Genomic DNA, 26,493 nt, shown 5'->3' with positions numbered 1-26,493 from the left:
GACTGTCAAACGTTTTACTCTGACATTGTTCATGGTTTGTTGGATTGTGATACTGATGAGGCTGAACATTTTTGCAGTATTCATAATTTCAATTTTCCGAATTCGCGTTTCCCCGAACTAAATCAGGCATTTTCCGTTGATGCGATTCAAGTTTCTGTAGAACAATTGAATCGCACCGAATGATAATATTGCAAACGAAATACGTAAATTTATTGATGTTTTACCGTTACACATATGTGATTTTTTTAATTATGTGTTTAACTCTGGTCATTTTCTAAATTTTCGGACAAGAAAAATATCTTTATAAGATTCTGAAAAAATATAATAAGTATGGTACTTCGGCCTTTTCTTATAAGAAAATCTATACAATATTGATCACGTGTGTGTAATCAAAAGATCAAAACTCTTGTGGAATTTTACAGTGTAAAGAAAACGAAATCTGACTAAATTCATATTTCAATTCTGACATGACACTACACAATTAATATGGCATTAAACGTATGGAGAACCATTCTCTCAATCAAAGACACTACACAATGAATATGACATTAAATGTAGTAAGGGGTACCATTCTCTCATTCAATGAAGTCGAAAGATGTTAACTACTGTATATAAAATGAGAAAATATGGCATGACAAAAAGATGCGAACGGCAGCAAAAATTAAATTTTGTAAATGAATTCCTTGCGTTTAAAAAACATGCTTAGTTGATTTCATGTAATTATGCAAACCCAGGTCGACTTTTCATCCGCATTTAAAATCGTATTAAAACACTGATGGGTACAGTTGATTAACAATTTGTGATTTGCAAACACACGGACAAGGCACGTCGAACAATAGAACGTATAATCATGTTCATAAATGATAACAATGTTACTTAATCAGCAATATGGACGATATAACAGTGGTAGATCGCTGCTATCATGTCACGTGTTCGAGTCCCAGCGACCTCGTGGCAGCTTCTCTTATTTTGTACTTCTGCACCTTTCCGGTGACCGTGAGAGGAAATTCGGTAACGAACTGAACGTATTTCGGAACTTTGAAACGGGCCACCTAAAACATCAAAAGCAAATCGTTATCTTTATCATAACATTATACTTCGTAATTAGAAATTGTATATGTACGCAGTGAAACACTTTGTATAAATCCCAAATCAGAATGTTGAGATTCCGTTTATAGCTAAGGGCAACAATACAACATTGTTTTACAGTGGAACAAAAACATGTTGCATTTTCAAAGAAAACGTAGCAGTCCATTTCGAAGTCCTTTATTAAGAAAGCTGCAAAAGACCATGTATCCATAGTTTTACAGGACCCAATTCCAAAACCCGTTTACAGCGTTACGTTTACATAGATGGACAAGTGCATTTAGTGTTGGACTTTTACCATACGATGAAATACAACCATCACCAATCGCTACTATTTTTCATTGATGTTGAATAATTCCAATAACATGATCAATAAACACGGGAAGCGGACCTGGTATAGGGGAGATAACCCTGTGTTATGGTTAGGGTTAGGGTAAGGGTCGGGTTAAGGTTAGGGTTAAGGTTAGGGTTAAGGCTAATCCTAACCCAAACCCGACCCCTAACCCTTACCCTAACCCTCTAACCCCCCATGCGCATTTACAATACCAGGCCTCGCTCGCTCGTTGTCGCTGTCCGCTTCCCAAATAAACACACCTTCTCTTTACAAAATGCTTGTATTTCCTGTTCCGTCGCAGTTTGACCTTCCTTCAGAATCACCCAGGCGCAAATCTGCTCTCCAAGACGCTTGTCTGGAACACCTACCACCTGACAAAACACAGTCACGTGAGCGATTGCCGCTTTCCAATTTGTATATTATGAAAAAACAAGTTAGAAGCAGGTTGAAGACGGGTTGAGGAAAACTATATAACCCATGTGTGTGTGTGTTGGCTGGTTTGAATTGTTCGTCTTATTCTATAGTATTTTTGTAGGTCAGGTAAGCTACTCACTGGGTAGGCTGTTTTACCAGTACTTAACCCATTTATGCCTAATGGACTCTCCCATCCTTCTAAATTGGATCAATTTATTTCCAAAATGAGGGATGTCTAGTATATTTATTTCTATATTTAGAATATTTCTTACAGATATTCTTTTCAGAAAACAGCGCAGACCCTGATGAGACGCCGCATCATGCGGCGTGTCATCCGGGTCTACGCTGTTTGCAAAGGTCTTTTTTCTAGACGCTAGGCATAAATGGGTTAAGTGCACAAATGTCGGCAAGTAAATAACGGCAATATCCAAACAAGAAATGTGGCCGCTGGGAATCTAACTAACAATGTTTGGAATGGTAGTTTAGCCGTCTACCATGTGAGCTAGCCGACAATAAATAGCCTCTTCAGTGTCTGGTGACCAGAGGTTTTGCATTTCTTAAAGGAATACATGCACGCAATCAATTTGTTGGACGTGACAAAAAGCAAACAAAGGTCTTAAATTGCAACAGTGAAACAAATTATGGTTGAATTTATGGATACAAAATGAAAGGCACGAACGTCCCAAAAACAATATCATGTCAAAAATTAAATTCAAATGATTTTGCAGATTTTAACTGTCATGATTAAGGCAAATAAACTTGTACGAAGGTAATGTCTAATGTAAAAAGGTAGCACGGAGATTTGCTTTGTACCTGTACATCTTGTATTTTCGGATGCGTGTAAAGAACCTGCTCAATTTCTAAAGGATAAATGTTTTCTCCGCCCCGGATTATCATGTCCTTAATTCTGCCAGTGATCCGCACAAACCCTTTCTCGTCCATGACCGCCTGGTCGCTGAAAATAGGGACGAGTTTTTAATCTGGACAGTGTGTTTATTGGTATAATCGAATTGCTTGAACACGTATATAGAAACTTGTTGCTACTGAGATATATTTGAGTTATATTAACAAGAAATAATACAATTAATAATTAAATTCAAATATTATCATTATCCTCAACATGCTGTTCGAGTAAAGGCGTGTTGGCTTACCCGTTAATACCCTCTGTTCGACAGAGTGATGTACCTTGCACACTTTTACACATATACCGCATGAAGCGCGTTTGACTTGGTATACAGTAATTATTGCAGCAGTGCTCAACATTACACTTAGCGCTAATAAGGCCATTTCATTAATAAAATAACACACTTTCAACCGAATATTAATGAAACAATACATTTTTTATTCGTAGCCAAGTACCTTACCTTATTTTTAACCATAAGTCTGTGAAGTTAGTTTACATAACCATGTTTATAGTTTATACCATCTATCCGTCTGTCGATGCAGGTTACACAGCCGTGTTTATAACACATATGTGAGGCATATTACCATACCTCGTTTTAAAATCCGTTCACTTCTAGTCAGCTTACCCCGTTTTGTACCATCTGTCCGGCAGAATGGTCTCCCTTGTCCTCGCCTCGTCCTTCCAGTACCCGAGCATGACGACGTAACCCCGCGTACACAGCTCCCCCGAGGTCCCCACCGGTACCACGTGACCATCCTCGTCAATTATCTTAGCCTGCGGCGATAATAAAACAAGAGGTACATGTCGGCCCCACGAGGTCAGCTAAATGCCAGCAATTGTGAGCGCCGTACTGTTGTGATATAAGTGAATGGCAATTTTACGTACCGTGGTCGTGGTTTATCTTATTTCGGACAAGTTAAAATTGATTTAGATTTGTGAATTTTCTTAAGAAAATTATTTGTTTATTGGTCAAATATAATCTAGGTATGTTATATAAGAATCCATTAAAATACTCTAACACAATAACTTACGAGGTGTTGATAACACACTGACGACAAATGAAAAAAGTAACCATAACTCACCGGGCTTTTCGTGTGAAGCAGATATACCGGTATATTGTTTTATCTGTTTTGTGATCATGATTACTCGGCATAAATACAGTGATTCAAACTTTTAACAGGAGCTTTAGACAGTCAATGGTTACCTCGACATGAGGATGTGCTCTACCCACAGTTGACACGCGCTTCTCAATGACGTCATCACGATGACTTTGAAACGTCACCGGGCTGTTTTCGGTCGTCCCATAACATACCTTAAATACATCAAATTTAAGTACCAGAGCATAAGAAAGAAGACAATTAAGCGGAATAGCGGAATTGGTGTGTTTAAAGACCCTCCAATGTGTCTATTCCAATTTTCGTTTAATATGACTACGGCTCATTTCCAGTTACAAGATATACCCAGATGCCAGTGTCTGAGAAAGCCCCATGTACACACGTATCATATAATATACACATCTTTAGTGCGAAATAATATAATTTATATTTCTAATTCGTATAGAAATCTGACTCGGTTTGGTTACGAAATCCGATCCCATGCCTTAACAGGAAATATCTTTGAAAAATATATTCGGTGAATATCGTGACATTGTACTAGAGGTAGAAAACTAAATTAAAAAACCAAGGTTTAAGTATTTGCGTGTTCTTTTTTTCACTTAATAGTCGCATTTCTACAGCATGAAATATTTGATTTGGACGCAGTTTTCTTTTTCACGAATTAAAATAACACTGTAAGATCCGCGTCATACGTAAATGGGTTTAATGGGATATAAGGCCAGCGTAGCTCAAGCCCAGCCTCTGCACTTGCGCAGTCTGGTCATGGGCTACGCTTTCTTTTCCTTTCTAAAAAGTCACCCAATATTTCGTGGTTTATCCTGAGTATTCTCCTCAGTATACTTGGGGCTACGCTGGCAGCGTATTGCTTAAAACCCATTTCCGCATGATGCGGGTCTTACACAATCTCATTGTGTCTTGTAAATGAAACATAAAACCACGATACCTTCCGATTTTAAATTGACGTCACACCGTGATATTTATAGGCCCCTGGAAAATGTCAGTTACCTATTCTGGCTTGCAAGATAGATGTTCAGACAGATCAGACGCGTTCGTCACACGCGTGTGGTTAGTTAACTAAACGATTTCCCTTTTAACATGGACACGTTACTTTTTTGGTGGTTTTGTCTCACAAAACTAGACAAATGGCGTTTACCGATAGGTTTTCATTAATTTCTTTCTATTAAATTCGTGTTATTTAATAACTTGAACGCAATATCAACAAAAGCGTTTATCGATCGTACATTCCGCTTCCCCTAACGATTTACTGACCAAGCACTGAGTCCTGGAAAATTGGAGATGGAACTTACCGGTGATGCGTAAATGTAACTGGGCTAAAATGTGTATCTAAGTTTGTATGAGCAGGGAGAGTAGTCCGCATTTCCCTTCACTGACCAGTGTTACATCCTATACTTCCATGGCGCGGTGATTTTGCTAATGTTCAGTGTGATTATGCCCAAATCAGTAAATAGAATGAATGGAGTTTCTTTTATACCTGATGATAAAACATGACATTTCTTCAGTGAAATAACGGCAGTGAAAATAAACAAATTGTAATTTTCACCGGTGAAAAATAACAAATTTTTGGAACTACTTTTTCTATTTTTAGATTATCATATCGAGATTATCAGATTATTTTGTTTATTATCACGAGTGAATTAAAATCGGTATTCCACCGAATCCAACAAATTTTCTCTTTATTTTATGCTTTTTTCACCGTTTATTTACATTGTAAAAGAGTTTAACTGGATAATTTCACTGGAATAATGACGTCATTTGTTTATTGAAATGTATTGAGGCACGCCACGTGAGAAAGGGTAACTTTTCAGCGAAAGTGAAACAGCTATTAATTATTTGCTTGAAAAAGGGCATAAAAGAAACAGAAAATGTGTTCATGTCAGTGTAAGATCGTTTGTTATTTCATTCGTGATCATAGACAAATAATATTTTCATGAGTGGCGCATCGTGGCTGCGCCACTCGTGAACATATATATTTTCTATGATCGCTCGTGAAATAACAAACGATCTTACACTGACACGAACAAATATCCTCTATGAATTTATTCGGGTCTGCTGGCATTATTTAAAGGTTATCTAAGGAGAAAAGCTGGGTTAAACATCTAGGCCAAATATAAAGAACTGTGAAGCAACAACACACGTACCGTAACCTGGTCCATGTGCATTTTAGCGATAACCTGTCGCATGGTCTCAATGGGACACGGTGACCCCGCCATGACCCCCGTATACAAGCTCGAAAGGTCAAATGTGTCAAAGTCGTGGTGATTCAACATGTCGATAAACATTGTCGGGACGCCATATAGCGATGTACATCTGAAAAAAAATAACACATGTACATAGTGCAAACTGCCACAGGGAATTAAATCACTAGTTTCAATATTTACCAGATTTAGCCCATTTATGCCTAGCGTCTAGAAAAAAAGCCTTGGCAAACAGCGTAGACCCAAATGAGACGCCGCATGATGCGGCGTCTCATCAGGGTCTGCGCTGTTTGCTTAAAGGAATTTCTGTACGAAATATCCTTAATATAGATAATATACCAGAAATCCCTAATATCAGAAATAAATTGATCCAATTTAGAAGGATGGGAGAGTCTACTAAGCATAAATGGGTAAAAATCAGTTTGCATGCTGCACGCTTTTACCTACATTTGTACATACAGCTGCAGACTTGAATGATGCACATTACATTCTGGTAATTCGTTGAAACATGTTGACTATAAATTTGAACACATCCAGGGCATGTATTTGATCTAATCCTGACAAAAGTAAAAAAATATTTTACCGCATCTATAGTTTAAATTTTTAAGTACTGTTTCATTGATTATTGATGATGTTCGAAAAAGTATCGCATGTTTTCAATACGAATAAAAAGTTATAAAAGTATTTCAAACGTTCTTTCATGAAATATGTGTATTCTGGTGTACAACCTTCTTTATATTAAAATGAAATTTATTTTAAAAAATCGAACAGCAATAAAGCACAACGAAGAACAAAATAAATATTATGTCATGCGTTACGTTAACTTGTAAATACAATATTGTGCTTTTCAAACCATAAAATGCGTAAATATATGTGTTTTAACGGCTTTGTCCTAAGCATATCCAAGTAATGTTAAGTCACAAAAGTGGTATATGTGCGTGGTCAGCAACCAAAACTGGCCCCAGAAACAACTGCTCGCTGACAAAAACCGCCCATAATCTTTAACGGACCCCTAAAAGGTAAACTGGACACATTTTTAGGGAAAATCTGCCACAGCTGTTCATATATCAGTTTCATAACTTAAAATTAAATATGTTATTAACATCTGTATGCTCTTTTAACAACAATAATAATTATATTAAAAACTATTCGGCACCTCTCGGACTGTACCGCCTTCAGCGTGGCTGAGCGATCGAAGCCCGGACTCGGGAAGACGCAGGTCGCCCCATGGTTCACCATCTGTAGACTGCCTATCACCATGCCGAAGCAGTGGTACAGGGGAACCGGAATGCAAATCCTGGTACCCTGGAATGTAACTCCGTCTTATGAGCGATAATGATGTAAAACTTTCTTCACTCTCATTTGTTAAAGACTGTTTTCTCAGCGTGAGGTTCGTCGTGCCTTTTCGTCCCTGGCATTTCTTAAATACGGTGACATCAGCTTTACTAATTTTATTTTTAGAGTTGAATTGCCCATTAGGGTCTATGCAATAGGTCACTTTTTTAAAACATAAAAAGACTTTCGAATGGTAAGAAGCATTTCTCTTCTGATAATGTTTCTGACGTTTCATTATTCGTATTTTTAAACACGTACAGCACAAAAATATTCTGAAAACAATAAAGGCATTAAGGACCAGCCAAGACAAATAAACGCGTCTATAAGCACTTTTACATCAAAATAAAAAGTAATTTACATAAATATATATTTTAATTACTTAATCGCCAATTCCGCGTTCTACTTGACATAATGTTCGAAAACTAAACGAAACGTTAGGGTATAATCAGAGAGTCTATTGATACTGTATTCGTCTATATAGTTGACTAAAACAATTTCATGGCCTGATACATACATCGAGAGGAAAAACAAAACACGTTACCCTGTTATGGTAGTCTAGAGTGAGGCCAATAAAGTAAGAGTTATTGACGATGTTATGGTGGGTCAGCGTGGCCCCTTTCGGGAACCCCGTTGTGCCCTGAAAACAAACGGAAACAACGTCGACGTGAAATTACCACTGAAAAACACGATAATGCAACGAAATACGTAAATGTTTTCCCAAAGTGAATAAGCATGGTTAAATTCCGTGTATAGCGATGCCCGTGGGTCCAGTCCCGGAGTGGCAACACACTTTTCACCATCCGGCGAAATAATGAACACCTTACATCAACTGCTACAGAAATATAAAACGTCTAACTGCTTTATAGTAGCTAAAACCTATTTATTTTAGCTCGATTGCATCGAAAGCCTCATGCTTATAGGAACGCTATTAAGTTCGTTTCCTGGGCCTATAACCAGTACTCGGTGTATTTGGGGAAGATCTAGAGAACGCTCGCCGAGTGGAGATCGAACCAATGACCTTCCGATCGCTTGGCGGACACCTTATCCATTACGCCACACCCATGCCTTATCGATTAAAAAACAAACATCTACATCGTATACATTTTTTTCGAACCCACACATTTGCCTCAACTATATACATACTGTATATGTGTTGGTGCATCGGAGCCACACATATATCTTAATGTGTAACTGTATATTTAAAGCAGTAAGAAGCCACACAGATACACTGGATATTGATTGGTTAATCGGAACCGCAAATATGTCTTACCGATGTAAATTGGATATTGATCGGTTCGTCAAATTGCAAACGCCTTTGTAAGTCCGGTATATTACGAATATCCGAGTCACTTCCGGCATTCATGACGTCGGACAATTTCCAAGTTCCACTAAAATTAATAAATGTCGCCTTAGTAAGAACATCAGCAAACGGTTTATGTAATCACTTAGAGTCAAATGTGAATTTAATTTCGAAACATTCGACCATATATCTTTTGATTGAGTAAATATGACAGATTTCATGACATACTGACAAATTCAAACACAGATGTCAAATACAATACACTAATTTAGCCTCGTTATACGAAAAATGGACTAAACATATGTGCGTAGTGTCGTCACACATTAAACTGTGCAATCGGGTACGGCAGTTTTCGCCTTGACTAGATTTTCATTTAGAAGAGACATTCCTTAAACGAAATATTCCATCACAACGGAAAGTGCTAATCAGGGGCGACACTTGACTGATATCCATCACAACGGGAAGTGCTAATGAGGGGCAACACTTGACTGATATCCATCACAACGGAAAGTGCTAATCAGGGGCGACACTTGACTGATATCCATCACAGCGGAAAGTGCTAATCAGGGGCGACACTTGACTGATATCCATCACAACGGAAAGTGCTAATCAGGGGCGACACTTGACTGATATCCATCACAACGGAAAGTGATAATCAGGGGCGACACTTGACTGATATCCATCACAGCGGAAAGTGCTAATCAGGGGCGACACTTGACTGATATCCATCACAGCGGAAAGTGCTAATCAGGGGCGACACTTGACTGATATCCAACACCGCGGAAAGTGCTAATCAGGGGCGACACTTGACTGATATCCATCACAACGGAAAGTGCTAATCAGGGGCGACACTTGACTGATATCCATCACAACGGAAAGTGCTTATCAGGTGCGACACTTGACTGATATCCATCACAACGGAAAGTGCTAATCAGGGGCGACACTTGACTGATATGCAGTTTTTGCAGAAGAAGGCTCCATTGATGGAGTGAATAAACGGACTGCAACTACACAAAAGGTAAAAACATTAACATAATTGTTATTGATAGGAGTAAATATGGGAAATTTAAGTCAGGGTGAAAAATTATCGTATCAATAAAGAAATTATCGCAGACAATATATTAATTTGCAAGAATCAATATAAAAAATTTACAGTCAGGATACAAACCGACCAAGTCAAACACAAAGTAGTAAATTCATGAAAGAGCAAGACAAAGTTAAATAGGACGCGTCAGCACACAAAACTTCAAACACAAGCATTTGAATAATGGGGGTCAATATGTGAAATTTCAAGACAGTGTCCAGTTTCACAGATTTATAGGTTTGAACTATAATTGATAGTCATCCCGAAGACGGAAATACACTGTATCAGAGCTACCCACATTAAATGTGCTTAATAAAAAATTGATTAGCTAATTCGTACGTACGGATGCTGATCTTCTCCCATCATAATAACGTGCTTTAAGTCAGGTAATCTGGAAACAGTCAAAACATACGAGTTGTTTAAGCGATCAACTAATCTCTAACTTAAAAGAAAGTCAATCTATTCAAGAGAGACAACTTCTGTAGTTAAGGAAGATACTTGGTGCTGATAGGATAAGAGTAATATCCCTTGAAAGCCGCCATAATGTATTGGCACTATGCATGCTTTATATTTAATGATGTTATCTACTTGCTAAATTTATGTCTAGTTATTTTTCTTTTCTTGTTATGCTGTTTTATTCCACGTGTGCATAGTTGCTGATGTTTTGTAGTTATTAATTTTATTAACGGTAACCGTTTTTTCTTTATACTAAGTCTAATAATTATGTCCATTTGCAACACAATATTGTTTCAAGTGTGATGAGAAATTAATGAAATTTCACTGCTTACACGTGACTGTGTATATTTCCGGGATTTTGTGACGCCATTTCCGGTATGAGCTGGAAAAGGATGTCATAATAGTCCTGCTCTTTGAATTTCACCGCCGATATGAGGGCGCGGCATTGGACCTAAACAATATAGCAAACTGATCAGATTTCACTGATAGACGAAATCAAAATTTTCAAATTGTATGGCACCGATTCAAAATAAACGAACACTGTACACCATGCAGTGAGCAAAATAACTAATCTCTATAAACAATTAATTACATAATTTTTCGTTTTTACAGTAAAAATTTGGAATTGATACAATAATTATTCGTTACATACGCGAAACGATAAAAAAAATCGTTCGGCTATTTCTGAAGATTTTGTTATTTATGTGACAACACGTGGATCTTTTATAAACCTACTCAGTATAAAATGCATCGAATAATATACACGCCATCATGAATAAAGTGTTTTAGATATAGACGTGAAATTAAAATTACTATTGTCTCAGAGGGATGTTTCCTGTTTTTCTTTTAGTTATACCTGAGCTCTTTAAATCTCTGAATAAGTCCCTTTAATAATAATCTCGAAACTTTCTTCTCTGAAAACTACTTTTTTTTTGCAGGAAACAAATCAGTAAACTGAAACCAAAACATCTTCTGAAACAGTCGCAGATCACGCATTTATACTTCCTAGTAGTTAGTTAAGATCTTAACATTTCAAATATAGATCGTTCGAATTCAGACAAAAGATAATTAATTAACTTCAATCATTCTCGCTGTTTACGGGTATGAAACCGAAATTCATAAAATAAATCACTTAATTATTTGTCCCGAACGTTTACTGATGATTTGTTACGAAAACAGTAAAATTCATTTTAAAAATGCTGATCATGAAAACGATGGGATCGTATTAATGACATGTACGTTCAAAGTGTACATGGACACAAGCGAGCGTATTGAAACCGCACATGTTAATCCATTTATGCCTAGTGGACTCTCCCATCCTTCTAAATTGGATCAATTTATTTCCAAAATTAGGGATGTCTTGTATAGTTATTTCTATATTTAGAATATTTCTTAAAGAAATTCCTTTAAGCAAACAGCGCAGACCCAGATGAGTCGCCGCATCAAGCGGCGTCTCATCTGGGTCTACGCTGTTTGCCAAGGCCTTTTGTTGACGCTAGGCATAAATGGAATAAACACATAAGGTAGTCAAGTAAACATAGCAAACATTAAACTGCCACTTTTATATGCATGCAAATATTACAGATCCATATAAACCATGAGAGCAAGTACTCGACCTGGTTAAATAGAGATAAGAGAATACCACATACTATTCGGTCATGTTGGCGTTGAAAACTTAACGAAAAGGCAACTATAAATTACATCGACGAAAATGTATTAGTATTTATTTGTGAACGTAGCAACGATCTATCAAGCTACTAGTGTCTTTCTCAAAATGTGCTAGCGTCGAAGGACGCTATAATACAAAGATATATGAATATATAAAACAATAACTGTGTTAAATGTGAGTGAATTTAGCTTACAAAAACCTTTAAACTTCAAAATGCGGCTTAATATTTAATTGTAATCGGAGTTATTACAATTATAAAATAAGGAATAAAATATGTACTACTAAATTATTATATGTTGAGAAAGCATGCGCGAATTCATTTAAGTCGTTTCACACAAGAACTATTTTAGGATAATGTTTACTGACTCTCAACCTGCTTTGAACAGAAGTAGTGCCCTATTGTACAGTTTCTTGAAAAAAAAACTTTCTCTTAACCGCAATAAGTCTTACTTCCGTACTTTGAAAATTCTCGAAATATTAGATTAACCCATTTATGCCATGCGTCTAGAAAAAAGCATTGGCAAACTGCGTAGACCCAGATGAGACGCCGCATTATCGTAAACAAACTTTGAATTTTGGAAATACTTTAAATCAAATAATCAAACTTAACCCATTTATGAAAAAGGTCCTTGGAAAACAGCGTAGACCCAGATGAGACGCCGCATGATGCGGCGTCTCATCAGGGTCTTCGCTGTTTGCTTTGATGAATTTCTGTAAAAAATATTCTAAATATAGAAATAAATATACTAGACATCCCTAATTTTGGAAATAAATTTATCCAATTTAGAAGGGTGGGAGAGTCCACTAGGCTTAAATGGGTTAACAAACCATTTTTAGAACGTATTCCAGTTCGAAGCTTCTGTACATCGGATTGATGTTCACCTGAAAAAGAGGAGTAACTTAAAGCCTGTGAAAGCCTTTTATTACTTAAACAAGCGATTTTTTTTCATAACAGTTTCGTTTTTGGAAAATCATCAATAAAAAAGATATAATTCCGATACCTACCAGAATCAGTCCGGCCCTAGCTGTAGCGTACTGTGCAAGGATCCATTCGAGACTGTTGGGTCCCCAGATTCCCACCCTGTCTCCTTTCTGCAGCCCCAGGGTAAGGAGGCCGGCTGCTAGTCGGTCGCTCTGATAATAGGATTATTTTTAGTGCAATACGTCCCGAATTTCGTTCAGAGTGTTGAATATCATATAAACAAAATAAGATAATACTGTTTGGCATAATATATCATATGACTTAACAACAGCCAATGGCTTAAATCACAAAGAACTGTGATTATTTCATATAGTTCATATCGCGTGTACAATATACCCTAAAACAGGAAGGTTTCGTCTCAAAATGTGCCTCGCTATAAAGTACATGTTATAACTATAAGATGAAAATTTCTGGGATTTGCTTTCCAATTAGATTAAAACTAAGATTTAGATTGACATGCCTGTGTATATATACTGGGGAAAGAATGCACGGACCGGAGCTATAGTGCTAGCTATAATACGCACTTATGTATCCAGAACATACCTCCGCTAGCAATTGTGAAAATGTTCTACGGACGCCGTCGGCGCAGAAAACCACTGCCTCCCTGTCGGGTGTTTTCTCCGCCTGTTCTTGCAGCAGACTGCCGATGGTTGCGCCTCTGAGGGGGACGTCGCCCGCACCCTGCGTGTAGCTGTACTGTAAGGGAGCGGCATGGTGGCGGCGACTAACACTGATAGACCTGTCGGAGATGGCAACGGAGAATTACTATACTAGTCTACGAATTAACACGTTCCGATTCGAATACATTGCTTTTGCATCCAATGGACGATTTATTTTGCGATGTATTCGTTGAGCTAGAGCTGAGCAATATTTTGTCGCGAATGTTTGTGCCATGGATTTGATAATTTTGATCGAAGGCTCGTCACGACAGCGTTTTCTGCATGACACCTTCTGACATTACCTATTCCTCCACGTCGCGAATCACAATTTAAGAATAGTTAGAGTTCTTGATAATGTTCGCATTTTTGATATATGCATGGATTATGGATTATGTCAATGCCCACGCAGAGTTGTCTCTCCATGCTCCAACATACAATGTTATGTAACTGTCGTGGAAGAGATTGGGATTATGTGGGAATAAATTTCGATATCTTTTTTTTAACTCAATTCATTGTTAAGTCGCGAATATTTGATTAAAAAGGAATTTAAAGTGCCTACAAATCGATTTCGATTTGGTTACGATGTCCTCTGTTATTTTATAACAAAATAATTATCTATTCGAGAGTTTGTTGCCAATTAATGTTTTGAACACTTTAAACGTTGCAAACGCCTTCCCATTTGCACAAGATTTGCAACAACTTACTACAAACATAATGATTTCTAGCCCTGATGTTCTTTAAAAATAAGTTGTGATCTTGCCAAATGTTGACTTCATTTATCGCAGATAATTACATTAAGATTGGACCTATTGTAACCACAACCTCCGCGAAGAAATATGTTTGGTCCCAAGCATAACTCCAGCATACATTGCACTTGGGATATGGTATTTTAAAGTTTAACACGCTGAAAAAACCGGTCACACCCAACACGCATAATTCACGCGTACACGTTCCAATGGTAGGTACGGATTGTACAAATGATACCTTAAAGTATAAGTTTACTAAAAATAAAATACCCCTTACCTTTTAAAAATAATGCGCACTGAATTATGTCCAATTTTCCAAAATCGGATAACTCGTTGAATCCGCATATTCAAGAATAACATATCGCGTAGAAATAAATGCACATAAACGCCTGTTAAGAGGTTATTTCATTGGGGTATAAAGTGCAAATTCTAATTGTAAACACTTTATCGTCGAAACCAGGTCAGCGCATGTGAAATGTATACTGTATAATGTTAACACTAGTGGGTCGTTTCGTTATGAAGGTTATTGCTTTTGCGCGTGTGTCGTGTATGAATCTAATGCATGCATTTAAATCAGCTATCATAAATTATGCATAGTTACACATTAAATATAACTTGTTCAAATAAATGCAAAAAAGTTAAAAGGGAAGATTGATCTTACGTTTGGTAGTAATGGTTGTAATAGTAGCGGAAGTAGTAGTAGTTGTTGTTGTTGGTGATGGTGGTGCTGGCGGCTGTGGTGGTGATGCGATTGTAGTTATGCTGTTGGTGCTAAAGGGCCCTTTTCACGGTTTGGTAAATTGACAAACTTGAAAAAAGTTGTTTCATATTCGCAAATTTTCGTATTAGTTATGATAATTGTGATGAAACCGTAATACTGAACAAATACCATGCTCTAAAATCGCCTTTATATGCATCTTTTGACGATTTAAAAACCTGAAAATTATAAAGCGTTGCAACGCCAAACGATTGAATAGACCAGTTCACGTGTGACGTCACGCGCACCTGCGTGTTTACATCCGGGCTACATTGGTAGGCAAAAGAAAGACACAATCAATGGGAAGAAATAGAGCGTGATCGTTTATATTTAAACGATTTTATTTAGATTTTATTTTTGAACATGCCAACAAGTTGTTCTACTTTACTGAAACACAGATTGAAAACAAGCAATAAAAAGATCAATTCCAAATATACAAAATATAAAAATTAACCAAAATGGTATTTTTCTGGGAAAACTAACACGTTGACACGTTATTTAAATTAAATGCAATATTTTTCATTTCATTGTTTGCATCAATCTTAAAATCGTGTAAGCCTGTGTATTCCGGTGTTTAAGTTCTGCATAAACCGATTATCTCGTTTTGATCAGTTTTGTCCAGACTTCACTTACAACATGGTGTCATAAACCACACTGGGTGGCAGATGACAGTCTGGGCATTCAACACAATTGAGGATACCACCATGTCTTCTCTTTCTGGTAGTATTAAGCAGTCATTTGGTTAAATAATTTACCGCCGAAATACTTAACAGTTGCTTAAATTAGATATATTACGTATTGTACAAATTAGGAGTCATGTCCAGTATGGATTATCAGAAATTGTAAACCGTAAAGATATTAGCCCGTTTAATTTATAAAAAATAAAGTATTAAATAATTATATAATTTACGTAGAAAACATTTAACGTATTTAGCAGGTATAGGTTAATTAAAACCACGTCATTCGGAATGATTCCGTATGATGATTTAATGTTACGGCAATGCACGAACGACATTATAAAAACAAGAAATTACGTTCGACACCAACGGGGGTAAATAATGTTTTCAAAAAATAATAATAAAACAATATGTATATAGATATATGTGTGTTTAAATGTTAAATATGTGTCACGCATACTCACTAGTAACGAGTTTTCAATATACATGAATACACAGTTCAATTCGCATCATGTAAAGTTGTGTTTTTCAGTTGTAAGTTAATATTCCTCAATAGTGTCATTCTCTGTACAATACCCATCAAAATTAAAATTACATGTAAATACCGTCATGCACTTTGCTTATAATAGGGCTTTTAAGTACGTAATTTTCAATGCACCACTTACACTTTCTATCACTCATTTTTATCACACTAGCGTACTCATGTCATTGATAATTATTATTTTATAATTAGATGTATTATTCTTGTAATTTATTGAAGCTTTTATGCAAAAAATAATACGGCTAATGCATAGAGCTCTTTGTTGTGTCAAATTGTCGGTCTTTCAGTCTTCAGACAATCTTTACTTTGATACTAATGACGCGTTGTTTTAAGATGCAAATAAATGTTTTAATAAATTCTTTTTGCACTGAATATTATGTTTTTGAAATATTATTAAGGTGTTGTTTTTTCGGAGCTTCTTTTCAATTTATTTACTAAACAAGTGTCGTTATCCATATGTTTTACGCTACTGTAACCCATGCTTTTGCCTACCAGTGCATTGCGCATGCGCGAAAATCCGGAATCAAAACAATAACAATGAACTGCTCTATACTTTGGAGAGTTCTGTTGTTGTCGTTATATTTTGCGAAACTACGAGGATCGCTCATATGAAGTATAAAATACTTCCCATAGTGAAAAAGGAAGGATGGCCGAGTGGTCTAATGCGCATACTTTTTACTCCAGGACTCCAGGGGGCAGTGGTTCGAGTTCTGCTCTGGGTTACCTTGTTTTCGTTTTTTAAATTTTATTCTTGATATTTTACTGGAGCTTTGTAGATCCAATGTTTAAATTGATCGATATAAAGCATTAAATGACAAACTTCAAAATATGCCAAAATCTGTGAAAAGATTCCTTTAATGATTATTGAGATTATGATATTGTGGAACGTATGTATAGATATGCTTGACTATATTTGAATGTGCATCACTTAAGAAGCTTCAGTGAAAATAGAACAAATCGTTGGACTGTGTTACTAAAACTTAGGACGCACTTAATTTTTGTGATTGGCAACACATCTGTCACTTTTGAATTCCATAATTATATCTTAAACAACGGTTGCTAAATACCAGATACAGCCGGCGTGCACAGCAAGAAGAGAAGTTAGTCTCCTTCTTTAATTGGTATGACAATGGTTTATAACAGTTAATTGGCTCTAAAAAGTATAAATCTAATAATACCCTACACTATTTCGAGTCTCGCCCATTAAGAACGCTTTTGTCCCAAAGAACAGTTAATCCGAATAAGCCATCACTATATTGTAAGCTCTTTAGTTCAGTATGTCACAGTATTGCGCAATCGTTGTCTACACGTTATTTACGAAAGATCCGTAAAAGTTATATGCATGCTAGCGTCTCGAGCAAAGTACATCGATGATATGTAATTATTCGATATTTTGCTGTTGATACAATGAGATATTTTTCTTTGTTGTAAATGATTAATTGCTACATTATTAGTTTTTATTATCAATAGATCAACACTGATCTTCAAGCTCTTCCTAATAGTTGTTGTATTCGAAGACTTAAGTAATAAATGAGCATGTACAGCATACAGTGCATACTTTTGAAATTCGTGCAAAAATCTATTAGTATATATTGCATAAAGACAGAACAATAAGTTAAACAATTGAAACTCTGAGTAGGAATCGAACTATTTGACTCCGTAGTCGCAGAAAGCATTGGCATCTAATAAATAGAAAATAATCGCAATTAAGACAGAAACATGTTTGGCCTTATTCAACACGAATGAGGTCAATCAAATAGTGCCAATATTTTCAATCGAGTGGTTATTTTCTCAGGATACGCAAATATGGCTATATATTTCTGCCCAAGATAACCAGTTTCTTTTTATGAAGAGTTGACCATATTTAATGAAAACTCCAACACTTATGATGAAAATGTCCATTATTATCGCGAAACTTGTTTCTTAACTTCGCGCATAGTTTAATATTAAGTGGAAAATTCGCGTGCATGCATTAATAAAATGTGCTTTTATTTTTACACACAATAATTAAAATTATAACGATTTTAAAAATGACCATGGCAATCTAAAAACCGCATTCTGAAGATGATACATTCGATTTCCCGTGCAAATTAGTAGGCTATATACTCAGCGCATTAAGTTCATGTTTATCCTTGAACGGACGCTGGCTTTGCTTTTTAAAGGGTAAAGGAAATCTATGCCGATGGCGCATGGTCATTTTCAACACAGAAATTAATCTGCGCTTAGCAAACATGGTAGTTAATTGACAAGTAATGAGGAATTGGGCAATACTTTTCACAACGGCTTCTGCCCTGTTACATCTGGTTTTCATAGAGTTGTGAGTTCATCTCTTTCTTAATTGATATGACATCACTGTTGGCGTAAATAAATAAATATATTTACATTTAATAGTGTGATCTCTTTAGTTAAACAAACCTAGGATTTGTCAAGAACGTTTAACATATTAGCCGCATACTATAGCTACCGATTTTACATTTAGCGTACACATAACATTTAGCCGCCAGCAAACACAAACCAATAAATACGCGGTAGAGCGACTTGATCATAACATAGACATTGTTAAAGCCGAACTGTAATGCGGTGTGAAAATGGCTGGATTCGTGTTTTTGTGTTGTGGGTGCTCTCCAATGGAATAGCATTCGCAAAACCTGATAAAGGTAATGCTTATTAATTGATCAGCATTTGTGTTGCTTAAGTTAAGTGAAGTAACTAATATTATTAGACGCGTACGATGTGATTTTCTTTACTTTGAGTTAAGCTGCCTATGTACATGGGTATTACGATTGACATCTTTACTACGCAATTTGTTTGATCGATACTGTAACAAAGGCTTACATTTGCAGAATCTACTGTGGCATAATATAGGTATTTTTGCGTAAAACACGGTTTGATACGATAAGTAATGTTTTATTTTATTAACAATAACACAACGAACTCTTGTTGATCACCACGGTTAAAGCACCGCCATTGTACGAAAATAAAGATACACGCAGGCAGATTTAAAGATATATTGTTTACGATGTATACCACCTAGTGATGTTAAGTTCTACAAACAAATCTTTATCAAATAACAAAGGAATTATTCGCGTATGTCTGTTCAAATCCCGTTTAGTCCGGTTACATCGCTTACGAAAGCTTCATGTAGGCGAGTATTAAACACTCCTGCTCTTCATATTAACTGTATTGATCTACGGTTGTAGCGGGCGTAGTTAACATGGCGAAACATGTTTGAGTGAGTAACCAACTTGAATACAGACGGCGGAAAGGAAAAGACGGATGCTCTTCCTGTTTTACAATATATGTGTGTTCTTTTTTCTACACAAAGAAGTATAAATGGTATCGCATGTAATGGGTTCACGATGGACGCCTGTCCGTCTGTCTCTCTTATGTGGTCGTCGATCTGTCAATATACATACACTTGTGCGATGAAATACACATACACCTCACAACGTACCAATTCAAACGTGCAGGCTTAGTTCCTGGTAATATATAACCGTTCGTGTGAAATTTCTTTTAATATATACGTTAAATTTAGCAAAAAATGCCGCTTTTTCAAGGTACACATTTTTGCGTTCGTTTTCATAATGATTAGATTTACCAAATAAGCCATTACTATCTCGATTAAATTTAACTTATTTTTAGACGAAGTTTTGGTATATTTTAGTAATGGGTGATCTGATCTTTCGAAAGATTTTTTGTAAGACGCTGGTTGTGAAACCATTTCTTGTATATTGGTTAAATAGATTTTGCTAATTCCGAAAAAGAGAGGATCAAAGACAATTTAAGTATAATCAATGCACCAATCGACATCAAGTATTGGCTGACACATAGTGTTGTTTTCCGCGAATGCTAATGAATCATTGCACTGAATACAGGTTTTGCGATTTGCAATGTTATTGATTTTAGAATCGTAAGAAAGAAAACAAGCGAGACACTGGCAGTGTATAAACAAACGTTCAAAAGCATTATACGTAGTCAATTTTCATATATTGTTATATATATTTGTTCGTTGACTACTTTTGTATTTTGAGGATTATTAAACACCAGAAAAATTATGAAGAGAGGATTTGTTTTCTGTTTATCCAGCTCTGCTATAGTATTTGACCAATTCCCTATACATTAACGGTGCAATCCGTCTATTTGCCTTTAATGTTATTAAAGGAAAATTTTAACCAATTTATGCCTAGCGTATTGAAAAAAGGCATTGGCAAACAGCGTAGACCCAGATGAGACACCACATGATGCGGCGTCTCATCAGGGCCTATGCTGTTTACTTAAAGGAATTTCAGTAAGAAATATTCTAAATATAGAAATAAATATACTAGACATCCCTAATTTTGGAAATAAATTGATCCAATTTAGAATGATGGGAGAGTCCACTAGGCATAAATGGATTAACATGTGCGGTTTCAATACGCTCGCTTGTGTCCATGTACACTTTGAACGTACATTTCATTAATACGATCACATCGTTTTCATGATCAGCATTTGTAAAATGAATTTTACTGTTTTCGTAACAAATCATCAGTAAACGTTCGGGACAAATAATTAAGTGATTTATTTTATGAATTTCGGTTTTATACCTGTAAACAGCGAGAATGATTGAAGTTAATTAATTATCTTTTTTCTGAATTCGATTGATCTATATTTGAAGTGTTAAGATCTTAACTAACTAGACTTTTTAGATTGCCTTGTTGTTTCTTTCCAGACGATCGGATATTGATTCTGGGGGCTGGTATGTCCGGTATTTCGGCTGCCAAAACTCTACATGAAAATGGCTATCGGAACTTCCGGATCCTGGAGGCGGCGGACCGTGTGGGTGGGCGAATCAAAGAAGCCACCTTAGGCGAGCACACGGTCGAACTTGGCGCAATGTGGATCTACGGAAAGGGCTCGAACCCTATCTACGATATGGCGGTCCGGTACAACATAAGCCTGGCTGAGAGTTTCGTCGACGACTGGACGGTACGCGACGAAAACGGCACGGACGTTACGTCAGAGGCCGATGTCGCTCTGAATCACTTCGGTAACGTGCTGGAACGGTTTAACGATTACGCGGAAATTAATCACATCGCGAAGGGGCACGATTTCAACGTGCAGACTGGACTACGGCATTTCAACTGGCGCCCGGCTTCGCCCGTCGAGGACTGCGTGGAAACCTTCGTTTTAGACTTCGAGACGGGATTGACGCCGACAGGGCTGTCCGGATCGCATCTGAATATGAAGAGGACGTACGCCGAATTCGGCAACTCCCAAATGATCGCCGTGAAACACCCGAGTGGCTTCTCAACCATAGTTCGCAAAATGTGCGAGGAGTTTCTCGGGAAATCTGACGATCGTCTCGTGTTGAACAAAACTGTGATAAGAATTAACCATGGCGACAAAGGCGTGAGCGTCCTCACGGCCGATGGCGACGTTTACACCGCCGACTACGCTATTGTGACCTTCAGTCTGGGCGTCTTGCAGCAGAGGATGGTGAAATTCAGCCCGCCTCTCCCAGACGACAAATTGCTGGCAATCGACAAATTTGGTATCGCGAGGTATACGCACATATACGTGAAGTTTAGAGATGCTTTTTGGGACTCCTCGATGTTCATTGTGTTCGCCTCAAAGCTTCGTGGACGCTTCAGCTGCTGGCAAAACTTGAACACTATATATCCCGGAAGTAATATTCTGCAACTCTCTTTGTTCGACGATGATTCCCGTTGGGTGGAAATGTCAACGGACCAAGAGGTCATTGCGGAAGTGACACGCACTCTCAGGACTATGTACCCGGCCACGAAAGACCCGGAACTCGTAGGCTTTCATATCTCCCGCTGGAACTCGAACCCGCTGTTCATGGGCGCTTTCAGCTACTGGCCGACCGCTTTCACTAACGGAGACATGAAGACCCTTCAGAAACCGAACGGTCGAATCCATTTCGCCGGAGAGTACTTGCACCCGATTCACTATGGATTCGCCCATTCCGCGTTCCTAACGGGCAAACGGACCGCTCACGAAATCATGAGAGTCATAGATCACATCGAGACGGATATAAATGACATTGATCCTAATTTTGGAAATGACTTTTTCGATGAGGGTCAGGATAATGTGAATTTCCATGGTCAACAGCTTCTTTTTTACGGTCTTGCTTGTATGTTGCTGTTTGGCAAAGTTGTCCTTAGCCACAAGGTTTATTCCATGATCTTCTACGTGACCCTGTCCTGTGTTTTAGGGGCCGTTTAGATGTTTCTCTCAGGGATCAATACCGATAATCATGCATCCGTTTTGTTTTAAAAGTTAGTTGATGGATGATTTACATTTTCCATTCATAAATACGCATTAACAACCATGAACCACTGCAGACAATTTGCAAATCCTGCATGATTTTTAAAGAATTTTTAAGATTAAGTATGAGCGTGCCTATTTATAGCATTAAGCTGCCTTATGTTAATAACAATATATACAACATTGCACTTCCAATATTAGATAGAAAAAAATGTATATTTTGCCTGCCAAAATTCACATTTTGATAAATGTATCGGTCCAAAAGCCATCAAATTTGATCTCCGTCGTTTGTTTTGTATAATTTGATTTTTTTTAATGTTTTACACCAGGACGATTAACAGTTATAGTTACTAGTTATACATAAACTGTCATACATGTACAAACTACGAATATATAAATATACTTTCTGCATTAGATGATCGATACATGTTTTATTTAGAGTTGCAAATTTTTAAGCAGAACATATTAGTTTGTATAAATATATTAAATGATGAAAATATGGTTATTTTATTATTTTGCGTTGCATCTTGCATTATTTAGAGTAACAATTTTTAAAGCAGAACATGTAATTTTGTATAAATATATAATAAATGTTTACAATCTGATTACTTTATTATTTTGCGTTCAGAATTATGAAAATTTGGGGGCATGAAATGCAAACTACTTTAATTTTTATTGACTAATGTTGATTAAACTTGGACTATAGCAAGCTTGTATTGGGGCCTAGCTTGGGATTGTATTTAGGGCATGACGGGTCAAGCTCATTTTGGTGAAAAATAGTTTTCGCTCAATGCCTTGTTTTCTGATGTGTTGTCTTATGTTCTTTAATTTTTTAAGATCATATACATGTATATAATGTCGTTGAAGGGCATAGCCTGTGCACTGATAGGAGTTTGAATGAAAGTTTTTATGAAACTTCTTTTCAAGCAAATGCTGCACGTAAATCTAATCTAGAGTTTGTATGTACGTTTGGTAGCTGGCCGTGTTAAACCCGGCATAGAGAATTTAATTATACAAAAGGCTGCTTAACCATTGTAGAACTAGTTGCGTGTAAAAAATGATTCACGACCATGATAAGAGTAGGATTGAACTTTTACTAAAAATGTAAGCTGGCCAAGGTAGACACTGTCAAATTGTGTCAGAGAAAAATACCAATGTTTGAGTGATATGGTTTTGCCAAAACCAACTGCATACCCAGTTAGACGTGTGATTGATTCTAGAAATCACTCTTTTCAATTACTATTGGTTAAAGCAAGATATTCTAGCACCAACCTGTGAAATAGTCTTATTAAAATTTGATACAGTTCAAGTCATCCTCACATTTGAACCATTCATTAAAAGGACGTAAATATACAGATTTTATGCTTTCTAAAATTATTTATGCGTATTTTTCTAAATATACCAGTGGTTTAATGTCGTGCAATAGTACACAAAATAAAAAGAAACCAGCGATGACATGCATAGTTCAGACAAACAAAATATTTCTTATACTTTATATAGTTGATCAATCTGTTAAGTTTCAGTTTAAGAACAAGACACGTAACTGTTAAAATATAGTCAAAAGTTATATGTATTATGTTCTCAGCAAATTACTTTGTGGCATGTGGTGTTTCTTCTTATTCCTCCACCTTTCTCCACGCCCCTAAAGCACAAAACCACATGTAAATTGAATGTCCGTCAGTTAAGACTAAAAAGCTGGATACTGCAGCAATAAAATATGCTCACTTTTCGTGAGTCTAATAAGTTAACTAGTAATTTCGAAGGAGTGCTGGGACACACTACGGGTCCTCACATAATTGGGCCTCATAAACGGTGGGGCCTCAACTACTTCGAAATGCACACTGTGTGACACATATTAGTGATGCTCTCACACGCTCTTCATTGTAAGCAAAATGCGTTTATAATACTTTTAATAGGCATATTTGCACGTATCACAGAATGACAAATGAGGTTTCATGATAGAGAAGTATTGTACACAGTATCAATAAAAGAAATTATATAACAACCACTTCTTCTTGAACAGTTGATTTTTGGATTAAGTTCCCAGCGTGTGTTTTGATATTTGATAGATAAAACTTACGAATCTAGCTAACAAATATACACTTGAAGTTTTTATCTTATCACATAACGCCATGCAATTCCATATGATGACCTGATTCTGATCATTTATCAAACACTATCTTGTCATTCCGAACTTAACTAGTGCCCACGGGCTGTTCACGTAATCGACACAGTTTCAAACCCACTTATCTTGGTTGCAATACCGAGTAGGTGGTCATTTCTTCCGGGTACTCCGGTTTCCTTCTACAGCACAATACCACAACAAAACTGAACCTCGTATAGTTAAAACAATTCATTTCTGGACATAGCATCTTTAATTAAAGATTCTTGAGTGGAAATGTTTTGTGGGGCACCAATAGGGTTCTCAAATTATTAGCATTAGGCACAGAATGACACAAGAACGACCACTCACGCATATACACTTCATTCGTTATTTTTAGCTCACCTGAGCACAACGTGCTCATGGTGAGCTTTTGTGATCGCCTTTTGTACGTTGTGCGTCGTGCGTTGTCCGTTGTGCGACGTCAACATTTGCCTTGTTCACTCTCTAGAGGCCACATTTATTTCCAATCTTCATGAAATTTGGTCAGAAGATTGGTTTCAATGATATCTTGGATGAGTTCGAAAATGGTAACGTTTGCTTGAAAAACATGGCTGCCAAGGGGCGGGGCATTTTTCCTCATATGGCTATATATGGCTATAGCAAAATCTTGTTAACTCTCTAGAGGCCACATTTATTGTCCGATCCTCATGAAACTTGGTCAGAAGACTTATCCCAATGATATCTTGGACGAGTTCGAAAATGATGCCGTTTGGTTGAAAAACATGGCCGCCAGGGGGGGGGGGGGCATTTTTCCTTATATGGCTATAGTAAAACCTTGTTAACACTCTAGAGGCCACATATATTGTCCAATCTTCATGAAATTTGGTCAGAAGATTGGTTTCAATGATATCTTGGATGAGTTCAAAAATGGTAACCTTTGCTTGAAAAACATGGCTACCAAAGGGCGGGGCATTTTTCCTTATAAAGCTATATATGACTATAGTAAAATCTTGTTAACACTCTAGAGGCCACATTTATTGTCCAATCTTCATGAAACTTGGTCAGAAGATTCATCCCAATAATATCTTGGACAAGTTTGAAAATGATGCCGGTTGGTTGAAAAACATGGCCGCCAGGGGGTGGGGCATTTTTCCTTATATGGCTATAGTGAAACCTTGTTAACACTCTAGAGGCCACATTTATGTTCCGATCTTAATGAAACTTGGTAAGAAGATTTGTCCCAATAATATCTTGTTATTTCAGGTGAGTGACTTTGGGCCTTTCAGGCCCTCTTGTTTCCATATCATATAGCATTGGTAAGACACTATGGTAATATTTTACTTGCGTGTTTAACAGAGGGAGTAATCACGTGATAGCCACGATGGCGACGTCCGTGCCGAAACAGGTATTTTTCGCTGTTTTCTACCCTTTATTAGTTGTTTTTAATTTTTACTTAACGCTACGAGTTTTCTCAGCGGGTGCCAAATTGTGTGATCCCGCTAAGAAATTTCGTAGCGAACAAAGTCAAGATATAGAACGAATATTTAAACAAAATAAACGCGCATCACTTTCTTGCTGACATGCCTGGAAAAAAGAGACATTTGAAAATTAATTAAATCAATAAAGGGAACATCACGGCGAAAAATACCAGTCTCGGCATGGACGTCGCCATCTTAACTATCAACTGGTTACCCCATCTGATGAAGTCATGTGAAGTTGTTTCGTTACCATTAAAATAAATAATTAACTGTTTAAAAGACCAAATCATAGACCAATGCAATAGTATTTGTTTGTATATTATTATAATAAATAATACTATAAGCGGAAACTTCAAGATAGAAGTAACG

At 36.9% G+C, this 26,493-nt stretch overlaps 2 protein-coding genes across 3 annotated transcripts; one reads left to right on the top strand and one right to left on the bottom strand.

Annotated features, from left to right (window-relative positions):
• Positions 1-444: 444 nt before the first annotated feature.
• Positions 445-14,771, bottom strand: LOC127879011 (medium-chain acyl-CoA ligase ACSF2, mitochondrial-like). 2 transcript variants are annotated; one of them, XM_052425595.1, is made up of 15 exons: positions 14,578-14,771; positions 13,439-13,634; positions 12,919-13,047; positions 12,742-12,795; positions 10,577-10,695; positions 10,132-10,179; positions 8,675-8,792; positions 7,946-8,041; positions 7,226-7,374; positions 6,013-6,181; positions 3,943-4,050; positions 3,364-3,512; positions 2,648-2,789; positions 1,681-1,791; positions 445-1,052 (listed from the first exon to the last, which is right to left on the bottom strand). In XM_052425595.1, the coding sequence occupies exons 1-15, from the start codon at positions 14,658-14,660 to the stop codon at positions 921-923; spliced, it is 1,803 nt and encodes a 600-aa protein (XP_052281555.1). In that variant the 5' UTR covers positions 14,661-14,771; the 3' UTR covers positions 445-920. The 2 variants fall into 2 exon arrangements, with proteins under 2 accessions (XP_052281555.1, XP_052281556.1); XM_052425596.1 differs by lacking the exon at positions 12,742-12,795.
• A 3,989-nt stretch (positions 14,772-18,760) lies between these two features.
• LOC127878105 (uncharacterized) lies at positions 18,761-23,147 on the top strand. The gene is made up of 2 exons (XM_052424524.1): positions 18,761-18,932; positions 20,984-23,147. Exons 1-2 carry the CDS (start codon positions 18,851-18,853, stop codon positions 22,498-22,500), a joined length of 1,599 nt encoding a protein of 532 aa, XP_052280484.1. The 5' UTR covers positions 18,761-18,850; the 3' UTR covers positions 22,501-23,147.
• The last annotated feature ends 3,346 nt before the right edge of the window (positions 23,148-26,493 follow it).

This window comes from Dreissena polymorpha, chromosome 4, assembly GCF_020536995.1.
Source record: "Dreissena polymorpha isolate Duluth1 chromosome 4, UMN_Dpol_1.0, whole genome shotgun sequence".
Lineage (NCBI taxonomy): Eukaryota > Metazoa > Mollusca > Bivalvia > Myida > Dreissenidae > Dreissena > Dreissena polymorpha.
This window is presented reverse-complemented; position numbering and strand designations above follow the sequence as displayed.